The sequence below is a fragment of the Peromyscus maniculatus genome, chromosome X (genome assembly GCF_049852395.1).
Source record: "Peromyscus maniculatus bairdii isolate BWxNUB_F1_BW_parent chromosome X, HU_Pman_BW_mat_3.1, whole genome shotgun sequence".
Lineage (NCBI taxonomy): Eukaryota > Metazoa > Chordata > Mammalia > Rodentia > Cricetidae > Peromyscus > Peromyscus maniculatus.
Genome location: NC_134875.1, coordinates 17,121,231 through 17,139,760, shown reverse-complemented (window position 1 = coordinate 17,139,760; position 18,530 = coordinate 17,121,231). Strand labels below are relative to the sequence as shown.

General features: G+C 37.2%; 1 protein-coding gene across 3 annotated transcripts in view; it reads right to left on the bottom strand.

Moving 5' to 3' along the window:
- Window positions 1-1,933: 1,933 nt before the first annotated feature.
- Fgf13 (fibroblast growth factor 13) overlaps window positions 1,934-18,530 on the bottom strand; it is a 497,128-nt gene continuing 480,531 nt past the window's right edge. For all 3 annotated transcript variants that reach the window (XM_015987384.3, XM_042268835.2, XM_006993891.4), the window contains 2 exons: window positions 6,238-6,436; window positions 1,934-2,451 (listed from right to left, as the gene is read on the bottom strand). In XM_015987384.3, coding sequence (XP_015842870.1) covers window positions 2,315-2,451; window positions 6,238-6,436 — 336 coding nt within the window. In that variant the 3' untranslated portion in view covers window positions 1,934-2,314. The remainder of the gene's footprint in view (window positions 2,452-6,237; window positions 6,437-18,530) is intronic.

Genomic DNA, 18,530 nt, shown 5'->3' with positions numbered 1-18,530 from the left:
TATGTGCAGTAAAGCATGGACAAGCACCACCACTACTTATAGACAATTCTGAATTCTGTTTACTTGTTTTAATGAATTCAAACTGTTCAAAACAACTTCAAGCAGACACAAATAGACGGCAGTGAGTTCAAGGCCAGCCTGGTCTACTATAGTGGATTCCAGGCCAGCTGTGGCTACATAGTGAGACCTTATTTGAATAAAACAAAACAAAATGATAAACAAGGTAGCTCAAGGAGAACTCTCTGAGAATACATTTTCTTTCTGGGCATTTTCACCCTTTTGTACTGACACAACAAAGTGCTGATATGTTTATGACCAATAGACTTATCATGTTCCTTAATAATGAAAAAAATAAGACCAGCAACCCAAACAGCCAAAACCAATATTAAGGTGCTTGGACAAAGGGAGATCAGCAGAGGGAGCAAAATGAGTCTAGTGGTGTTCATACAACATCTTGAGTTCCAGACAGGCAAGTGCTTTACCTCCTGAAGGTATGCTTCAGTTCTCAGGCCTGATAAAGCCGGCAGAGCAGGTCTTAAGATGGAGTCACAAAGTGACTGGGCTGAGACTGGTGAAGAGCTTCTGCTAAATCTGGCCCAAACATCTTGGGAATCCTATCTGTCTGCATCTCTGGGGAGCTAGATCAAAGGCATCCACAGGAAAAAAAAGGCTTCTATTTTCCTTCCACTTTCCCAGATGGAGAAAACTTTAGCTACAGAGGAGAGAAATGAGCCACAGGGACAGTGATGGCACTGTGAATGCAAAAGGGATGACTAACCACAGATCCTTGTACACTGTCTTTGCTAAATGACAGTGAGTATTCTTCAGTATCAATCTGAAAGTTGAAGATTAAGAAGCACACTTTAAAGAGTGTTCATACAAACACAGATGTCTATACTGTAGCTTCTCTGAACTTAGAGGCCTTATCTATGAAATTCAGTGTTTAAGTCCAGTTTCTAATATACTTGATGGCACATAATGGATAACAAATACACATTGAAGTTTATTTTTTTTTCTTTGAATGAATATAAAGAGTTTATTCGGTGCGTATTTGGGTATACAACAACAAATATTAAACAACTTTTTTAACGTTTTGTGCACAGGGCAGAAAACTGCCTGTACATGCTATGTCCATTTTTGGAACACAGATTTTAACAATTATTAATGCACAAAATCTTACATATCATGCAACTCTATGCCAAGATTCCAACTTTCTTCCATGCAACAGATATGAAGATCTAAATGGAAACCTAGCTAAGTCTTAAACACTTTTCCAGTAGCAAGTATAATATATGTTGTTTAGGGGGAACCAGTCTTAACATTTCCTTGTACACAATACAATGTTCACGTGCCAAATACAATGACGGGAGGACTTGTACATGTACAGATGAGACAGTTCGTATGTGAACAACACAAAAGACAACAGCACTGTTCCACAGTTCCACAACAATAGATTAATGTGATACACGAATGGAATTGAGAGAACTCTACACTTGAGGATAATCTTGTCTCAACTTATCTTTACTGACTGGGGTTGACTGTACAACTCAATTTCTACGCACAAAGTACAGCACAAGAACTTGACCAGAATGCTACAGTTCTAATCAACAACAAAAAATTAAGGGAGATAAAGAGAGAGAAAGTGGGGCAGAGGAGGAAGAGAGGTGGGGAGGGTGAGGGAGAGAGAGAAAAAATCCTAAGAATACTGTCACCTTGAGCCTGAGATGCCAATTCAGATTCAACCCTGAATTTGGTTGATTTGGATTAAGTGAGTCAATAGAACCATTGAATTTCAGAAATCATACAGTTTCACTATATTAAAGAGTACATTTGAATCAAGCATAGATAGAAAACATGAAGCCAAGAAAACAACACGGTTCACAGAATTTGTTTGCCCCTACAAAACATTTAAGCAGTTAATTTTATTTTGTTGTGTGTTTTTTTTTAAAGTATAATTGTGGTCTTTTAAATTTTCTTAGTTGGGATGCAAATTGACCAGCGTTAGTGCTGTGAAATATTTTTTGCTGTGTTATCCCCAAAGTATAGGTGAGATCATGAGAAAATTTGGCAGTCCTTCTTCCAGATTTAGTTCAATGATAATGCTTGGCATTCTTTTGCACAAGCTCAATCTAAATTATGGGGCTTTAATATGGTTGATAACAAGGTGTAACGGCAGATAGAATAGGGAACTCTGCCTGTATGTTTGGTAAACCTCACTGATAAGTTTGAACTTTTGGATGAAGGACTGCTAGAAGAATTCAACAGCACCTGGAGGTAAGGTTCTGTTATAGAGCCCTCGTTTTGCCCTCACTGGCTACGTTGATTCATTGTGGCTCATGGATTTGCCTCCATTCAGCACACCGGAGACGCTTCTGCTCTTGGTCGGGGTCCCACTTCCAGATCGGGAGAACTCCGTGAGATCGTGCAGAGACGGCTCCTTATACATGGCCACTGAAAAGCACAGAGATGGTGGAAAAGGCCTTTAAAGGGGCACAATAATGCATTGCACTGTTCCAATTTTCTACAATATATCCTAAGTGTTCTTATTTTAAAACTTCTAATTCCAGGAAGTAAAGCTCATGCTCATCATCTCAAATTAGACATTCTACAGTGTATACATATTTTGTAATATTTTATACACAATAAGTAGCTTTTATTTATCAAAAGATTTAATTTTGATAATTGGAAAGAAACAAAGACAAAAAACACAAAGAAAAATTTTGCTTTGGTGTCTAAGTTTCTATGCCTTAAGACAAACACACAAGTACTTAGCAGCATGGATGAGACTAGATTAAATGAATTCTAGTCCTCATATAGTAATTCATAACGTATTTTAATACCTAACTTCTATCACTTACAGTTTTATATGCAAGGAATAATGGAAACACATTTAATAAAGCTCTCAGAAGTTTAAATATAATCTATAACATACTGTGAAACTTAATGTTAAAAATTTACACATTTTAAAACATTGATTTCTGTCATACTTGAAATGAAACTATTTAAGATTAAAAGCATTATTATGATTTTTAGAACAATAAATGGTAACAGCTATTATTATTGGGCTATAAATCATAGTACTAGCATATATGTGTGAAATACAGTGTGTTAGATATTAAGTTCACCATATGCATCACTGCATTTTTGTCCTTGTAAAAAGGCTATGATATAATAAACTCATTTTTATTAGAGACAGGCTCTCACTGTAGCCTAGGCTGCTCTGGTATCATTAAGCAGCCCATCGAATTCTCTTACTTATATTTTACTGATGATCATGAGGCACATGTAGGTAAGCAACATTACAAGATCATTCAATTAACAGCAGGGCACAGTGGCAATGCTTATAATGCTGGCATTTTTGGAGGTTGAGGAAGGAAGATCATGAATTTGAGGCCAACTGGGACAAGAAAGTACCAGATACACAGGTGAGACTCTGTTTCAAAACAAACAACAAGCAAGCAAACAAACAAACCAATAAATACAATCCAACCACCCAGTTACTATAAAATGAACCTGCAACTTGAACTCAGATATTTTGGCCCAGAAAATGAGTTTTAAAACACAACATGGCACTTATTTCAACATGTGTGCATGTGTGATGTGTAAGGGGATGGGTAGTACTTTTAAGCCTCTACTGTAATCTCAGGTGGACAATCTCTTCTATTTTATTTCTATTGTCTGTCTCTTCGCTATGTCTCCCTGCTAATATTGCTATTTCCCAGTTTCTTTTTATATCTATTCTGACTAGTTTTGTGTCAACTTGACACAAGCTAGAGTTATTTTGGAAGAGGAAACCTTCATTAAGAAAATGCCTCCAGGAGACTGGACTGTAGGCTTCCTATAGTACCATTTTCTTGATTGATGTGGGAGGGTGTGTGGCTGGTGTCACCACTGAGCTGGTGGTCGTGGGTGCTATCAGAAAGCAGGCTGAACAAACCACAAAACAGTATTTCTCTATGACCTTAGCTTTAATTCTTGCCTCTAGGTTCCTGCCTCAACCTCCTTTAATGATGGGTTGTGATGTGGAAGTGGAAGTGAAATAAACCCTTTCCTCCCCAAGTTGCTTTTGGTAATGGTGTTTTATCTCAGCAATAGTAATCCTTACTAAACAGAAATTGGCAGCAGATCATTAGGTATTGCTGTGACAGACTTGAGCATGTTTTGGGGAGGACTGTGAACTTTGGAATGTTGGGCTGGAAAAGCCATTGATTGTTTAGAACTTAGTGAGTTGTTGTGGGAACAAAGAATATAGACCTGAGATCAGTGCAGATGATAGAGTCCTGTCTTATGAAGTTTCAGAGGGAAGTTTTGAGTGTCCCCTAAAGACTCTATGAACCATTTGATAGTTTAAATTAAGACCCACCAAAGTAATGCTTTTGCTTTGTTGGGACAATTGATACCTGTCAACTGGGGCTAAAGAATCAGATGTAATTAAGAAGATACTAGCATTGCTGAGGCAAAATCTTCTGAGAAGTGTTTCCTTAGGGTCAGCACACAGAGCTATGATCCAAAGGTGGCCAAGGCTGTACCTTGTGCCGTCAACCAAAATTGATGATGTGTGTTTACCACGTGTTACTAGTTTTGAAGGCATGAAGGGTTCATAGAGAGAAGCTAAGGTTTCGCATTGTGTGAATGTGTAGTTTCAATTGAAGTAGAAGCCCCAGGATTGAAGGAGTCATTGAGAAACATTGAGGATTGACACCATGTGCAGGGTAAGAGTCCCTAAAAAGAAGAGCCCAAGAGAGGCTATTGGTGAAGGTGCAGCCAAGGTGGAATAGAGATCCCAACATTTTGGAGATGCTAGTAACATGGGATAACCATCAAGAAGAGCACCAGCTATGGAGAAGAGCAGAATTGAGCCTAGAAAACAGGTTGTGTGTGCTGTGAATAGCAAGGCTTCGAGAAGTGCTGCTCCCAGGGCACTTTGGAGCACATCATAAATGTGTTCCGAACATCTAACACTGAACTTTTCACATTGTTTAATATTTGTTTTGCATTGATTTGATTGAGACTATCCTACGGTTGTTCCTTCTTATAGTAAGAAAGTATATAATTTGTTTTTTATTTTACAAAAGCTCACAGTTAAAAGACTTTATATTAGAGAGAGGTTGGGATTTTAGAGACTTTATATATTTCAGAGAAACTTTGTACTTGAAAGAGATGTTGGATGTTTTGAAGAGATTGAACTTTAAAAATGTTTGAAAATTTAAAGACCATGGAACTTAAAAAAATTTGGAATGTTTTATACTGTGATACTAATATTAACATGCCATCATGGGGACAAATAAGAAAGGAAAGGTTCTAGTTTAGTTGTGATGTATTTGTGTATCAAGTTGATAAGGAGTCAATTATGCTGGCTAGTTTTATGTCAATTTGACACAAGGAAGAGTCATTTAGAAAGAAAAGACCTCAGCTAAGAAAATGCCCCCACTAAACTGGACAGGCAAACTTGTGGGGGCATTTCCTTGAATGATGACTGATATAGGAGGATCCAGACCACTGTGGGCAGTGCCACCCTGGGCTAGTGGTTCTGGGTGCTATGAGAAATAGGCTGAGCTGGTGGTCCTTGGTGCTGTAAGAAAGCAGGCTGGGCAAGCCATGAGGAGCAAGCCAGTAAGCAGCACCTCTCCACACCCTCTGCATCAGCTCCTGCCTCCAGATTCCTGCCCTGTTTAAGTTCCTGTACTGACTTCCATTGATGATGGACTGTGATGTGGAAGTATAAGATTAAATAAACCCTTTCCTCCCCAAGTAGTCTTAGGCTACGGTGTTTTATTACAGCAATAGAAAACCTAAGAGTTTTCTCTCCTTTATTTCCCTATTAATCTAAAAAAAAACTAAGAATGAAAATTCTTAAGGCTATATTGACCAAGGAGTTTTCCAATAAAGGTTAAATATGTACACATTCTAAGCTCCATGGTTAATCTCTACAAGCCATTTTGGCATAATTTAGGGTCCTTAGCTGTCTTGAGTTTGTAATTTAGGTACTTCCCTCTAAGAAAGGTGTTACTATGGATAAACTAAAATGAGAGTAGATGCTACTGTCAGTGTTTGAATGTTGGCATGGTTTTTACATTTTGGTCATGATGGTTTTTAGTGCTGTGAAATGCTTGAAAATTTATGGGCAGATGCCCTAATATGGAAGAATTACGTTTTACACCCAAAAGCATGAACAAGACTTAATGAAATTAGTGGTTTTCATAGCAGAATCCATAGTCCATAGGCTATCAAATTTACCTTTCAGTGGTTTGGGCAGAAAATGTGCTGCGGGCTTGTTCTTCTTCACATGGTTGCCTTTCATGATCTCTCCTTCTTTGTTCAGGCCCAGATACCACCCTCGGCCTGATTGCTGCTGACGGTAGATCATTGATGAGTATGTCACATAATAATTTTCAAACACTGATTCTTTGAATTTGCACTCAGGTGTGAAATGTTCCTGCAACAAAAGTAAATAAACAAAAAAGTCAATATTTATAAGGATGTGAATTTCAAGTAGAATAGATAGAACATACCATTCAGGAGTTTAGATAATACTTTGTTAAAGCTTGTATGAAGGGTATTCTATTTGAATAGAACAAGTTATTATCACTAGAAACCAAAAGACTAAATGTAGCAATTTATGTGACATTTTAAGAGAACACCCAAAGTAAAAATGCTGTTGATCAGTGATTGGTTCTTTGCAGTAAGCAATGGAAAGATTTGGACAAGCCACATGAGTGTATGCTGGACTAAATCAAGAGCAAAGGGAGCGAACGAGGAGCACAAAGCTGCTATAGTAGCTTTGTTCCACTCAACAATAGATAAAAGAAAATTAACATTTAGTTTTGCATTTCTTTTTATACTATTATCGTGTGTGTGTGTGTGTGTGTGTGTGTGTGTGTGTGTGTGTGTGTGTGTGTGTGTGATGTGTGATGTGTATGTCTCAGATGTGGAGGTCAGAAAACAAATCTATTCTCTCCTTTCACTTTTACTTACATTTCAGGGACTGAATTTAGGCTTTATGTGCAAAGTGTCTGCCTGCTGAGCTATCTCACCAGCCATGTGACTACTTTTAATACATTCTCAGGTTATCTTTTAATAGATTCTCAGGTTATCATATATTATGGTTACTAGTTGCCTGAGTCTTAAAGCAGTACCATAGTGCTGGTTATCTAGATTTCTAAAGTAGTTCTACAAAGAAATGATGTTATAAGATTTTTCCCCGTAATTTGCTGAGATGTTATCAGGAACAACAGTTGATAATTTTGCCTAATGTTTACAAACCCTGTTTTGTTGTGCCTATTTTCTAGCCAGTGGTCTTTTCTAAACTGTGTCTCTGTGTTTCTTTTTTACTTCATTTTCATATTTAGTATCATTTTCAGCATACATACCAGCTGAGCAACAACATCTGAAATGTTCTAAAACTTACTTTAGTGAAGGGGAACATATTTGTCAGCATTTCTCAGAAAGGAAAGCATGCAAGTAATTTTCTTTTCTTTTTTATTAAACCCTGCCTCATTCAGTAATATGCTTGATGTCCATATTTTCTCTGCAGAATGCATTTGGTCAGAGCATCTTTGGGGGTTATTTCATTCAGTCTAAGTGCACACCATAGATCTCCCAGGATTCATGCAAATTCAACCTACTAAAGCAGAAATGTACTTCTGGGGCAACTGTCACATGGCAGAAACTTAAAAGAGTTCTATTTATGGGTTCTGAAAATTTCTCTTTGTGGGATTTCTCAACACAGAGAAAGCCAAAGTATGTCTACAAAGACATTTGATAAAAAAAATCTCTACATTTTCTCTAGTGATGAGGAAAATTTCTGGAGTTCTTTGTGAATTAAATCATTACTTGGATAAAGTATTCATCCTTGAAAAGTAGATTTTCCTTTAATAAAAATTCAGAAATCATTTGTAAAGAAATATGTTGAATGATGCAGATGATCAAGTTAGGCAAATGTCTAGAGCATGAGATGTATGTGCTGCCATAAGTACAAAAAGAAAGTCCATAAAAAGATATGTAATGTCTGCGAAGACAGGGGGAAGTCAGACTTAATTCTGACAGGGACACTAAGGACATGTTCATAGACATAAGAGGTCATTATATCTGAGTCTTGAAAGATAGGAAAGAATTCAACACAGAAATAAAGAATAATAGCTGAAGCACAGGTCAGCACTTATTCCATCTTCCACTTCTGCCTTCCATTCTTCTTTTAGTATCTGAAATCTACCAAGATGCAGTTTCTCACATTTAAACCCAGGGGATGTTTACATTCATCCACATGCTATTTCATGATGCCATAGCCTTCACCTTCCATACTTATAGCAAGTATATGACTTTAGGACCTCTTCAGCAGACTGTTGTAAGGATCTCATAATTGGTCTTCCTTTTCTCCTGATGTATTTGTTTTCTTAAAGTAAGGTTCCCTGTAGTGGATATCTGTTCTATGACAAAGAAGCATAGCCATAGAGATGTAGTAGGTAATTGCTCTACCTGCTTATGACTTTGAAATACACGCCCCTAGGGCATGGTCTCTCGGCTACCCTTAGATAGGTAGAGGATATTAAAGTAGATTATTGTATCTACTGGTAAACTAATTTAGCAAACTATCAACCTAGTTAATTTGTACTAATATGGATTCTTATATATTGATACAAATGTAAACTATTTTTATATTCCTATTTAAGATAATTTGTATATTGATACAAATTCAAAACTATAATCGTCATATTGTACACATGTTCATACTTCTGTTTGAAATATTTTATATATTGATATAAATATAAAATTGTATTTGTCCTACTATTGTTCTACCTCTGTTTAATATACTTGTATATTGATAAATATTAAAGATTGTTGTTATATTGCATATTGCACTATACATTTCTACCTCTGTTTAAGATTTTTTGTGTATTGTCACAATTTTGAAATCATTTTCCTTTTACTGTACATTTGCTTACAGACTGTTTATCTCATTTATATAAAGCCTTAGTCCTTAGGTTATTTAGGTAGATAAGACTTACAGACTTATAGTCACCATGCTTGTCATTTCTATAGTTATGTTAGTTAGGTTCTCCAGATTTACAGATACATAGGTCGGATGGACAGGTAATTTGCAAACACTTCATGGACCTAGAGAATATGGCATTTAAATGTTTTGATAACTGAAAATTCTGTTGACATGAGACACGGTTTCTCCTGGAAGCACTGATCTACTCTCGAGAGAATGTTGGGCTTCTAAGACACTCTATTTGAATGTTTGACTTCCTCTTGGCACAAAATGACTGCTGGGCAAAGAACTGTCCTTGCTTTGACTGCTGACAATATGAATGCTGTCCTTTCCAGATGAGCAGGACACAAAGAAAAGCAAGTACTGAACCTTGCCAAGACAGGGTAAGATGGTCTTTAAAAATTCCTGCTTCTGAAAATGGTCTGTCAGATATTCTAGGCCTGTAGTCAAATTGGATGCTCCAACAGTGCCGAGAAACTTTAGGTGACTGTCTAGGCTGCCAGCTGTCTCTGTCTATTTTCAAAAGATTTCTGTAAGTTGCTTGTGTGCACTTCCCATTTTCTCAGGTATTATTATATTCTTTCTCAGGTCTTTGATGGGGTTGAAGACTAATAGTTACAGTTACAATCTTCTTGTATCTTAGCTAGAACATGTTATGTACTAGATTCAGATTCTTCAGGATAGGATAGCTTTTGGAATAATCTCTTTAACATACCACTTACCTATGTTGTGGACATCTCTGGATTTTAATATATGTCTCTTGTTTGATGTTGTTCTTGCTGGTTGTATTTCTGTTTTTATTTAGGTTATTACTTTTCCCCTCTCCTGGACAATACTTGAGAATCATTCCTATTATATATAGTTTTATATTAAATTAGAACTTTCTTATTTAGACAAAAGGGGGAGATGTAGTGGATATCTGTTCTATGACCCCAAAGCCCAGCCCTAGAGACATAGCAGGTAACTGTTCTACCTGCTTATGACCTTAAAATACATGCCTCTGGGGCATGACCTCTTGGCTACCCTTAAGACCTGAGATGCACATATACAGCTCTCTTCTCTCTCCTGTGGGCTTGGATGCAGGACTGACTGGGACAGCTGGAACCACCTGAGACTATGCCCCAGCGTTCCAGAACCTGCAACAATTCTGTTCTGTACAATGAGTTTTTCTCCCCTAATAAATTCCTTTGCCCTTTAAGCAGGCTCTGTGGATTTCTCCCATTAGTTCCCTTCCTCATGAACTCTGGATAATTTCACCTTGCATATAATATAAGCAACTAATGACTGGGCATTTCCTTTGAAGTCCTCCACTATTCAATCACCATCACTCTTTGGCCCTCTACCACTGAACCACGCGTGTCTTTCCAAATGCCATTCACTTGTTTAGTAACTCATCCTTCTCTTTCTCTGTCTCCTAGTTTTCTTTTCATCCCTTAAGGAATATTTTAAATACAATTCCTCTTTGAATTACACAGGATTTCTCCCAATCAAAGCTGATTATATCTATATTGACACCAAAAGGCTCTATCTAGGTCAATGGCATGGCCTGTGACTTATATCCATGCACGGTAGCTATGAACTTGTTGTATTTCCAAATCTATCCTGCTGCATCCCCCAAGCTCATGGTAGACTAGTTGATTAGTGGAGCACTGATTAGTTATTGAAACTAAATATTGAAAATTACATGACTTATTTTAGAATATCAGCTTCCAGAACGTCTGCAGGGAATTTCCTTTATACCACAGAATAAAATCAGTTATATTTATAAGGAGGTTGTCATTGCATGGACAGATCTTGGATGAGTGATTTAACAGCTGTTAAGAATAATGTGGCACCTACAACGCTAAGAGGAAGTCTTGGCAATTGTTACAACTATTGGAAAATGGCAAGGAAGGACTCAATGAACTGAATGCTCTGTCACATCCTGGCAATTTCTTAGTCATCCCTACTAAATTTGGACTCAAAAACTCAGCAGAGAAGAAAATGAGGCCAAAAAAAAAAGAAGAAAAAAAAACATGTTGAAGCAACCAAAGGAGTGTTCTGTTCTCTGTGTGTGACACTGTCATTTTTATCCTGTGTTAGAATGAGTAGGCAGAAGAAGCTTGATTCTATTAAAATGTGGAAACATTTAACATCCCAGTCTATGTAAAAGAGTCTAATAAAGAAGACAAGGGTACAGTTGCATCTATTCAGTACATATAAGCAATATAAATAATAGAAATTGTATTTGGCCCAAGCCAAGAAAGTCCTATTTTGAGGAGACCTGGTGGGAAGGACATCAAGGAACAAATTTACTTTGATTGTGGATGCCTCTTCACTGGTGCCCTGAAAGAAGGTACCAAAGTGGACTTGACACAAAAGAGGCACTGAATGAAGGCAGCAATAGCTGTGCTCTATATTTAAAAGGCAGTAGATAAATATCTGCTATCAGAATGAGTATATGAATTAACATATGTCCTATATTCTTTGCATGGTTCCTATGAAATCACTTAATGAGTATAAAATAAAAGGTACTTTGGACCTCATAACTTTTAATGCATTGATTTCTCTTAAATGTTGTTTACTTCTCATGCTCATATACATTTTGTCATATAAGTAATATTTAGTTCATGAAATAATCGGTCTCTAATACCTTCTCTGTTCATGATTCCTATTTGATTCCCTTACAAGTTCAAGATTTGTTTCTTTATGGTGAATATTAAACATCATATCTATGTTATCTATGTTATTATCATATTTTGGCCAAGGACCGAGGGATTGACATTTAGAGAACATACATATCCAAGACTAACATCTAACAGTTCTTTTTTAAAAACCCACTTTTTTAAAATTATTAAGAAGTAGATAATAATTATTTGGAGATTAAAATAGCAAATGTGAAGAAATCACTTAAAAACCCTAATACATCAATAGAATATATTTGGGAATTCTTACAGCCAAAGATGGTAAGGGTATGGTGCTCCTACCAGGTCAGATAAAGTCTCAATATAGACATTGTATGGCACAATGGGTAATCCTGGATTCATACAAATAATCCCAAGATCCAGATGGAGTGGGTAGCCATTCCAGCTTTGACCTGCAAATACCACCCCCATTGAGGCTTCAGTAACTGTCACGCCTACAAGGCAGGGCTGAGAGAGGAACCCTGAAGACCCGAGATGCGGATGGGCCAGCTCTCTTGGTTCCTGGATCCTGGACGCGGGAGGTGGACTGAGCAGAGTTCTCCAGAGAACACCTCTGGACTGTGCTATACCTTTCCCAGACCCTGTAACCTATCCCTTCATTTGTGAGTTACCCCACAAAATAAACCTCCCTTTTAACTACCTGGAGTTGCCTTAATATTTAAACCAATATCCAATTGTGTGCCAGAAACATTGCCCCAGAACACAAAATTTGCGACTAGTGTAAATTGCTATTCTCTTTTTTAGAGTCTAAAGAAGTAGCTCTGCTCTGTGTTGCTTCAGTCACAATGGCAAAGTGCGGAGACTGTACTGTATCTTTGGCCTGCTGGTGTTGGAGCCTGGTTAAAGGAGACTTGGGTTAGAAGAGTAGCTGCTCTAAACTGAGGCCAATAGGGCTATGGCTTATAGCTGTGCCACCAGGAACCATGACCTCAAACAACAGAGCTTATTATTTCTGTGTGTATTTTTCAGCCAGGCTCTATAAGCACATCTCCAGCATTAAAACTGACACACCAAGATTAAATACCTTCATAATTAAAATAAGTAATTTGGCAAACAGAGGCCATAATAACAGGGCTCTCATTCACCCACCCTACTCCCCATGCTCTTGTAGTTTAAGCTATCGTGTCACTGAAAGGTGACAGTGTTACATTTGAGTTTGTATCTAGGTAGGATAGGAAGCTTTGAGAACTACCATGTAGACTGTAAATGTCCTTTTTACACATTTAGCTCCCACAACGTATTTTTAGGTAGGCTGCATAGATTCTTTTGGATCTAAGGAGAGCAAAATTGTCTACTGAAGTGGTTCCTACAAAACTGGTAATGTTAAATCTGGGTAGCAAGAACTACCATCACCTTTCACACATATGTGTTATATCAAGGACATACATCCTGATATAAGCTAACATTTCTCAATAGATTTTGCTTACTACAACTATGACATTTTCAAAGCAGGAAGTACAGAACACAGAAAATAAAAACAGTTAATAGATTTATGTGTGAACAACAACAAAACATCATTAACATCCCTGAAACATGATTTTTTTCAGCAAGTTCCATAATCATATTTTGAACATATTTTCCTTTCTCTTCAATGCTCCTGATGACCTCTTTTCCCCTTCTACCTTCCAGCGCATTTTCAGCGGCCTAATCCTCCAATTAGTTTAGCAATTACTGTCACTAGCAAGGGTCATTCATCTAATCTTGAGCCATCTTCTAATGATAATTAATTTTCTGGATTTAAAATGTGCAGGTTATTTAAGCAGGTCTGATTTGTGTATGTCAATTATTCTCCAGCCTATTGAAAATCGTGAATAGATTAAAATCAGAGTTTCAGCTCTTTTATAAGATAAGTAAATGGAATTTTAAAATATAAATTATACCCATGGGGTGACAGGATAACTACCTATATTCCCTAGATTGGCTTCTCTTCCATCAGTGATCTCAATTTCCAGGACTAATTATTATATCCACAGCTTTGATGTTCTCTCCAAAGCTATATTTGAGGAAACTAAACTTCATTATTACTGAGTTCAAAGCATGGTAAGGAAGAAGTTGAAGAAAAGGGAATCAACACATTGTGCTCTGTAGCCAAGAAAATGTATTAATTCATGATAAAGGGAGTATTTTTAATGCAAAAAAAATCCTCATTGAACTAAGAGATAATTAAGGACAGTTATTGGTATAAGGCCTAGATTACAGCAGATGACCTATACATATGTGATGAAAAAATCTGTGTAAAGTGAAATATCATATGATGAAACCTTTGAAGCTGCTTTGAAGTTTGTATAAACTCAAAAAAGGGTTAATTCTGGCACTGTATCTACCTAAAAAATAGAAGACTCAGAGGAAAAATATGACAGGTCAGCACTTGCCTACTAGGGCAGAAACAGTAAGTAATAAAATGAGGAAAGGAGACGTGTGTGTGTGTGTGTGTGTGTGTGTGTGTGTGTGTTTGTGTATTGTGTGTGCATGTTCATGTTCATGTGTGCACATGTGCCTATGGGTGCATGTGCATGTGAAAGGTAGAAGCTGATATTGGGTGTTTTACATGATTATTCTCTATGTAATTATTTTGAAACAGGTTCTCTTACTGGACCTATAGCTCATCAGACTGCCTGACCACTAAGCTCCAGAGATCTACTTATCTCTGACAATCTAGGGTTAGTAAGTGTGCATTGTGCCTCCTGATAATTATAAAGCAGATTTTTGTTTTAACCAAATAAGCCATCTCCCCAGCCTGATAAATCCAATTTTCAAGACTTGGAATGGAAGAAGGGGAAGGAAGAAGACAAAAGAGGGTTAAAAAAAAGACAAAATAGTGTAGCTAGGGGAATGGCTCTGCAGTTAAAAGCTCTGTTTGCTTTTACAGATGGCCTAGGTTCCATTTCTAGCATACACATGGTGGTTTACAGTTATACACAACTCCAGTTCCAGGAGATCCAATGTACTCTTCTGGCCTTTCTAAGCACCAGGCACACATGTGATGTACATACATTAACACAGGAAAAACACTTATACACATAAAGTTTTAAAATCTTAATAAAATAAAAGAAAAGAAAAGAAAAAAGAAAAAGAGAAAAGCCGGGCGGTGGTGGCGCACGCCTTTAATCCCAGCGCTCAGGAGGCAGAGGCAGGCGGATCTCTGTGAGTTCGAAGCCAGCCTGGTCTCCAAAGCGAGTTCCAGGAAAGGCACAAAACTACACAGAGAAACCCTGTCTCGAAAAACCAAAAAAAAAAAAAAAAAAAAAAAATCTTAAAAAAAACTATTTAAGAAAGACAAAACAGTGCTTAAGCTGAAGTAAGACTAAAGAGAGATCTTTGTAACAAAGACATAGGCACATAAAATTACACTCTTGTGTGTCCAAATAACTAAACACTTCAATTCAATAAATTAAATTCTATTGGTTTTATTTTTGTAAAATGATGAAAAGGTCTACCAGTCCTGTTAGCATAATTATGCTCTTGCTCGAAGATCCGATGAGAATGTGCATATGAATGAAGCTCTATTGTAGGGTTTCTTCTGATAACAAATGACCAGAAAACCAGGGCAAAATACATTCTTTCATTTTCAGAGTTCTTTTTCATCTGGGATCAATTACCAGGAATAAGATCGGCCTCTGTGTGTTTTACTAATATAGAAGAATATAAATTCTCCCCCAAATTAGGACTACAGATGAATTATACTTTGTATTTACTGTTCTCCTCAAATGTTGGTTTCCAGGAAACTGTTTTGTCGTCTTTTATATTTTCATTTCTGTCTGCAGCAGGATGAAATGGCTGCAGTGCTGTAATCCACAGCACTACAAAAAAGAGAGAGAGATAATGAAAATGGACCTTGTGAAATTGCATGACAGAAAATGACTTAAAAGTACATAGGGCTGGACATAGTGGCACACGCCTTTAATGCCAGCACTCCGGAGGCAGAATCAGGCAAATTTCTGAGTTTAAAGCCAGCCTGGTCTACAGAGAGAGTTCCAGGATGACTAGGGATACATAGAGAAACCCTGTCTTAAAAAATCAAAAAAGTACACATGGTAATTAGCAACCATTTGAAAAGAAACGCAAATTATGCTTAACTTTGTATACAGGACAATTTTTTTCTTATTGCCTCATATTGTTACAACAAAATTTCTTGATGTCATTTTTATATTCCAGAGTATTTCATGGGCACTTTAATTTACCTTAGGTTAACGTCACAAACATGACAACATATTGCTTTCCCCCCACAGTTCTTCATCAATAAAAACTAGAATAACAGTAGGCCTGTCAATGGGGACCTAGATACCATGTTTTAGTTGATACTTCACTTACAGCTTTGTACTGGTTATTGTGTATCTTCTGGTTAGTTCTAAGAACATGTGCCATGCAATGGATTAGTCACCCTATTAAATTTTTAAAACACAGCTGGGTGTTGGAGGTTTTATTAGATGTTCGTTGGCTCTTGGTGGGAGCATGGGCAGCCTATATAACAAAATTTCAAAATTTTGTAATTTTCAAAAAAGATTGAAAATTTCTAAGAAACAAAACAAAACCCACAACTGGGCCTGATGGTGCATACCACATTTAATTCCAGCCATCAGGATGTAGAGGCAGGTGATTCTCTGAGTTCAAGGTCAGCATGTTCAACATAGTAAGGTCAAGGACAGCCAGGAATACACAGAGAGTTGCTGTCTCAATAAAAACAAAACACACTAAAAATAAGTAAGAAATAAAGGAAAATTAAAAACAAGCTCCCCCTTTACAGAGGTTAATGGGTTATTTTCATCATTATATAAAAATTACATGATTCAAAGGCCTCATTCATCCCTAACCTTGGACAGCAAAGCATAAAATGAAAGAAACTTGTTGAGAGCTGTGACAAAGCAAGATAAATATACATGCATATTAGATCCATAAAATGAGGAGCTAGTTTTCTAAAGGAAACAGAACTGAAAAATCCTTAGCAAAATTAGAGGAAAGACAGAAATTGATTAACTTAGATGAAAAGGGAAATATTATCATGGACATCCCAGAAATGTAACTTATCCTTGGAATGTATTTGTGAATAATTACATATTCTAATAATTTGATGAGCTAGAAAAGAGAATGAATTCCTTGGTACGTGTAAGTTACCAAAATGGAATCATGAAGAAGAAAAAGTAAACCTGCACAGACCTATGAATGATCAACTTATAAAAAGTGTCCTGTGGTGGTACACACCTTTAATCCCAGTACCTAGGAGACAGAGGCAGAGGCAGAGGCAGAGGCAGGTGGATCTCTGTAAATTCAAGGTCAGCCTGGTCTACAGAGTGAGCCCTATGCCAGCCAGGGCTACAAAGTGAGATCCTATTTCAAAATAACCAAACAACAAGGAAAAACTTTCATCAGTTTCCATGACCAGATGGATTCACTAATGAATCTCACAAATCATTTAAAAGGAACAAATACCAATTCATGTTAATACACTCCCAAAACTGAAGAAAACTCATCCAAATATGTTCAGTAAGGCCAGGAGTAGCAAAACCAGATAAATGAGACAAGTGCCAAGTACACACACACACACACACAAACAAAGGAACACTATAGGTTGATATTCCTAATAAATACAGATATAGAATTCAACAACAAGTTACTAACAAATTGAATAAATCTAACAGCACATTAAGCAAGGTTATTGACCTTTGACCATGATCAAATGCGACCCTCACAAAGAAACAAGTAGGGTTCCACAAATGCAAATCAACAACCAGGAATCACAACAACCATGGAATGAAAGAAAAAATCATAAGATCATCTCAGTTATTGCAGAAAATACATGAGAGACAAGTCAACATTCCTCCACAGTAAAAATATTGACCATTAGGCAAAGGAAGAACATGTTCAACAACATAAAGTCCATATATTATAAAACAACAGATAACATTATCCCGAATGGGAAAACTCTTAGATAGCTTCAACAATATAAGGAGACCCATTTTTATCACCCCTTTTCAATCCTAGAAAACAGATAGGCAAGAGACTGGATACAGGAAGTCAAATTGTCATTATCTGTAGATAAACAAAACAAATAAAATAGCTGAAATAAATTAACCAAAATGGTTGGTTTTGTTGTTGTTTTGTCAACTTGACACAAGCTATAGTCATCTGAGAGGAGGAAACCCCAGTTAAGAAAATGTCTCCATAAGATAAGGCTATAGGAAGGTCTGTAGGGCATTTTCTTGGTTAGTGACTGATGTGGGAGGCCCCTACCTATGGTGGGCAGTGCCTTCTCTGGGTTAGTGGTCCTGGGTTCTATCAGAAAGCAGGCAGTGCAAGCCATGTGAGCAAGCCAGTAAGCAGCACCTCTCCATGCCCTCTGCATCAGCTCCTGCCTTCAGGTTCCTGCCCTATTTGAATTCATTATTTGAATTCATGTCCTGACTTCATTTGATGATCAACAATGATGTGGAAGTGTGGAAGTGTAAGCCAAACAAAACCCTTCCTTCCCAAGTTGCTTTGGTCATGGTGATTCATCATAGCAATAGTAATCTTAACTATGACAAGGGTGATGCCATCTACAATTAGAAGTAGAAAACAAGGATGAAAAAACTAAAGAAATATACCTAAATAAAAATGGAAAGTTATAATACATTCACAGATTGAAAGAACAACTATTGTTTGCTGTGGGATGTTCTGTATGGCAAATGTGTTGCTCTGATTGGTCAATAAATAAAACACTGATTGGCCAGTGGCTAGGCAGGAAGTATAGGCGGGACTAACAGAGAGGAGAAAAGAAAGAACAGGAAGGCAGAAAGAGTCACTGCCAGCTGCCGCCAGGACAAGCTGCATGTGAAGATGCCGGTAAGCCACGAGCCACGTGGCAAGATATAGATTTA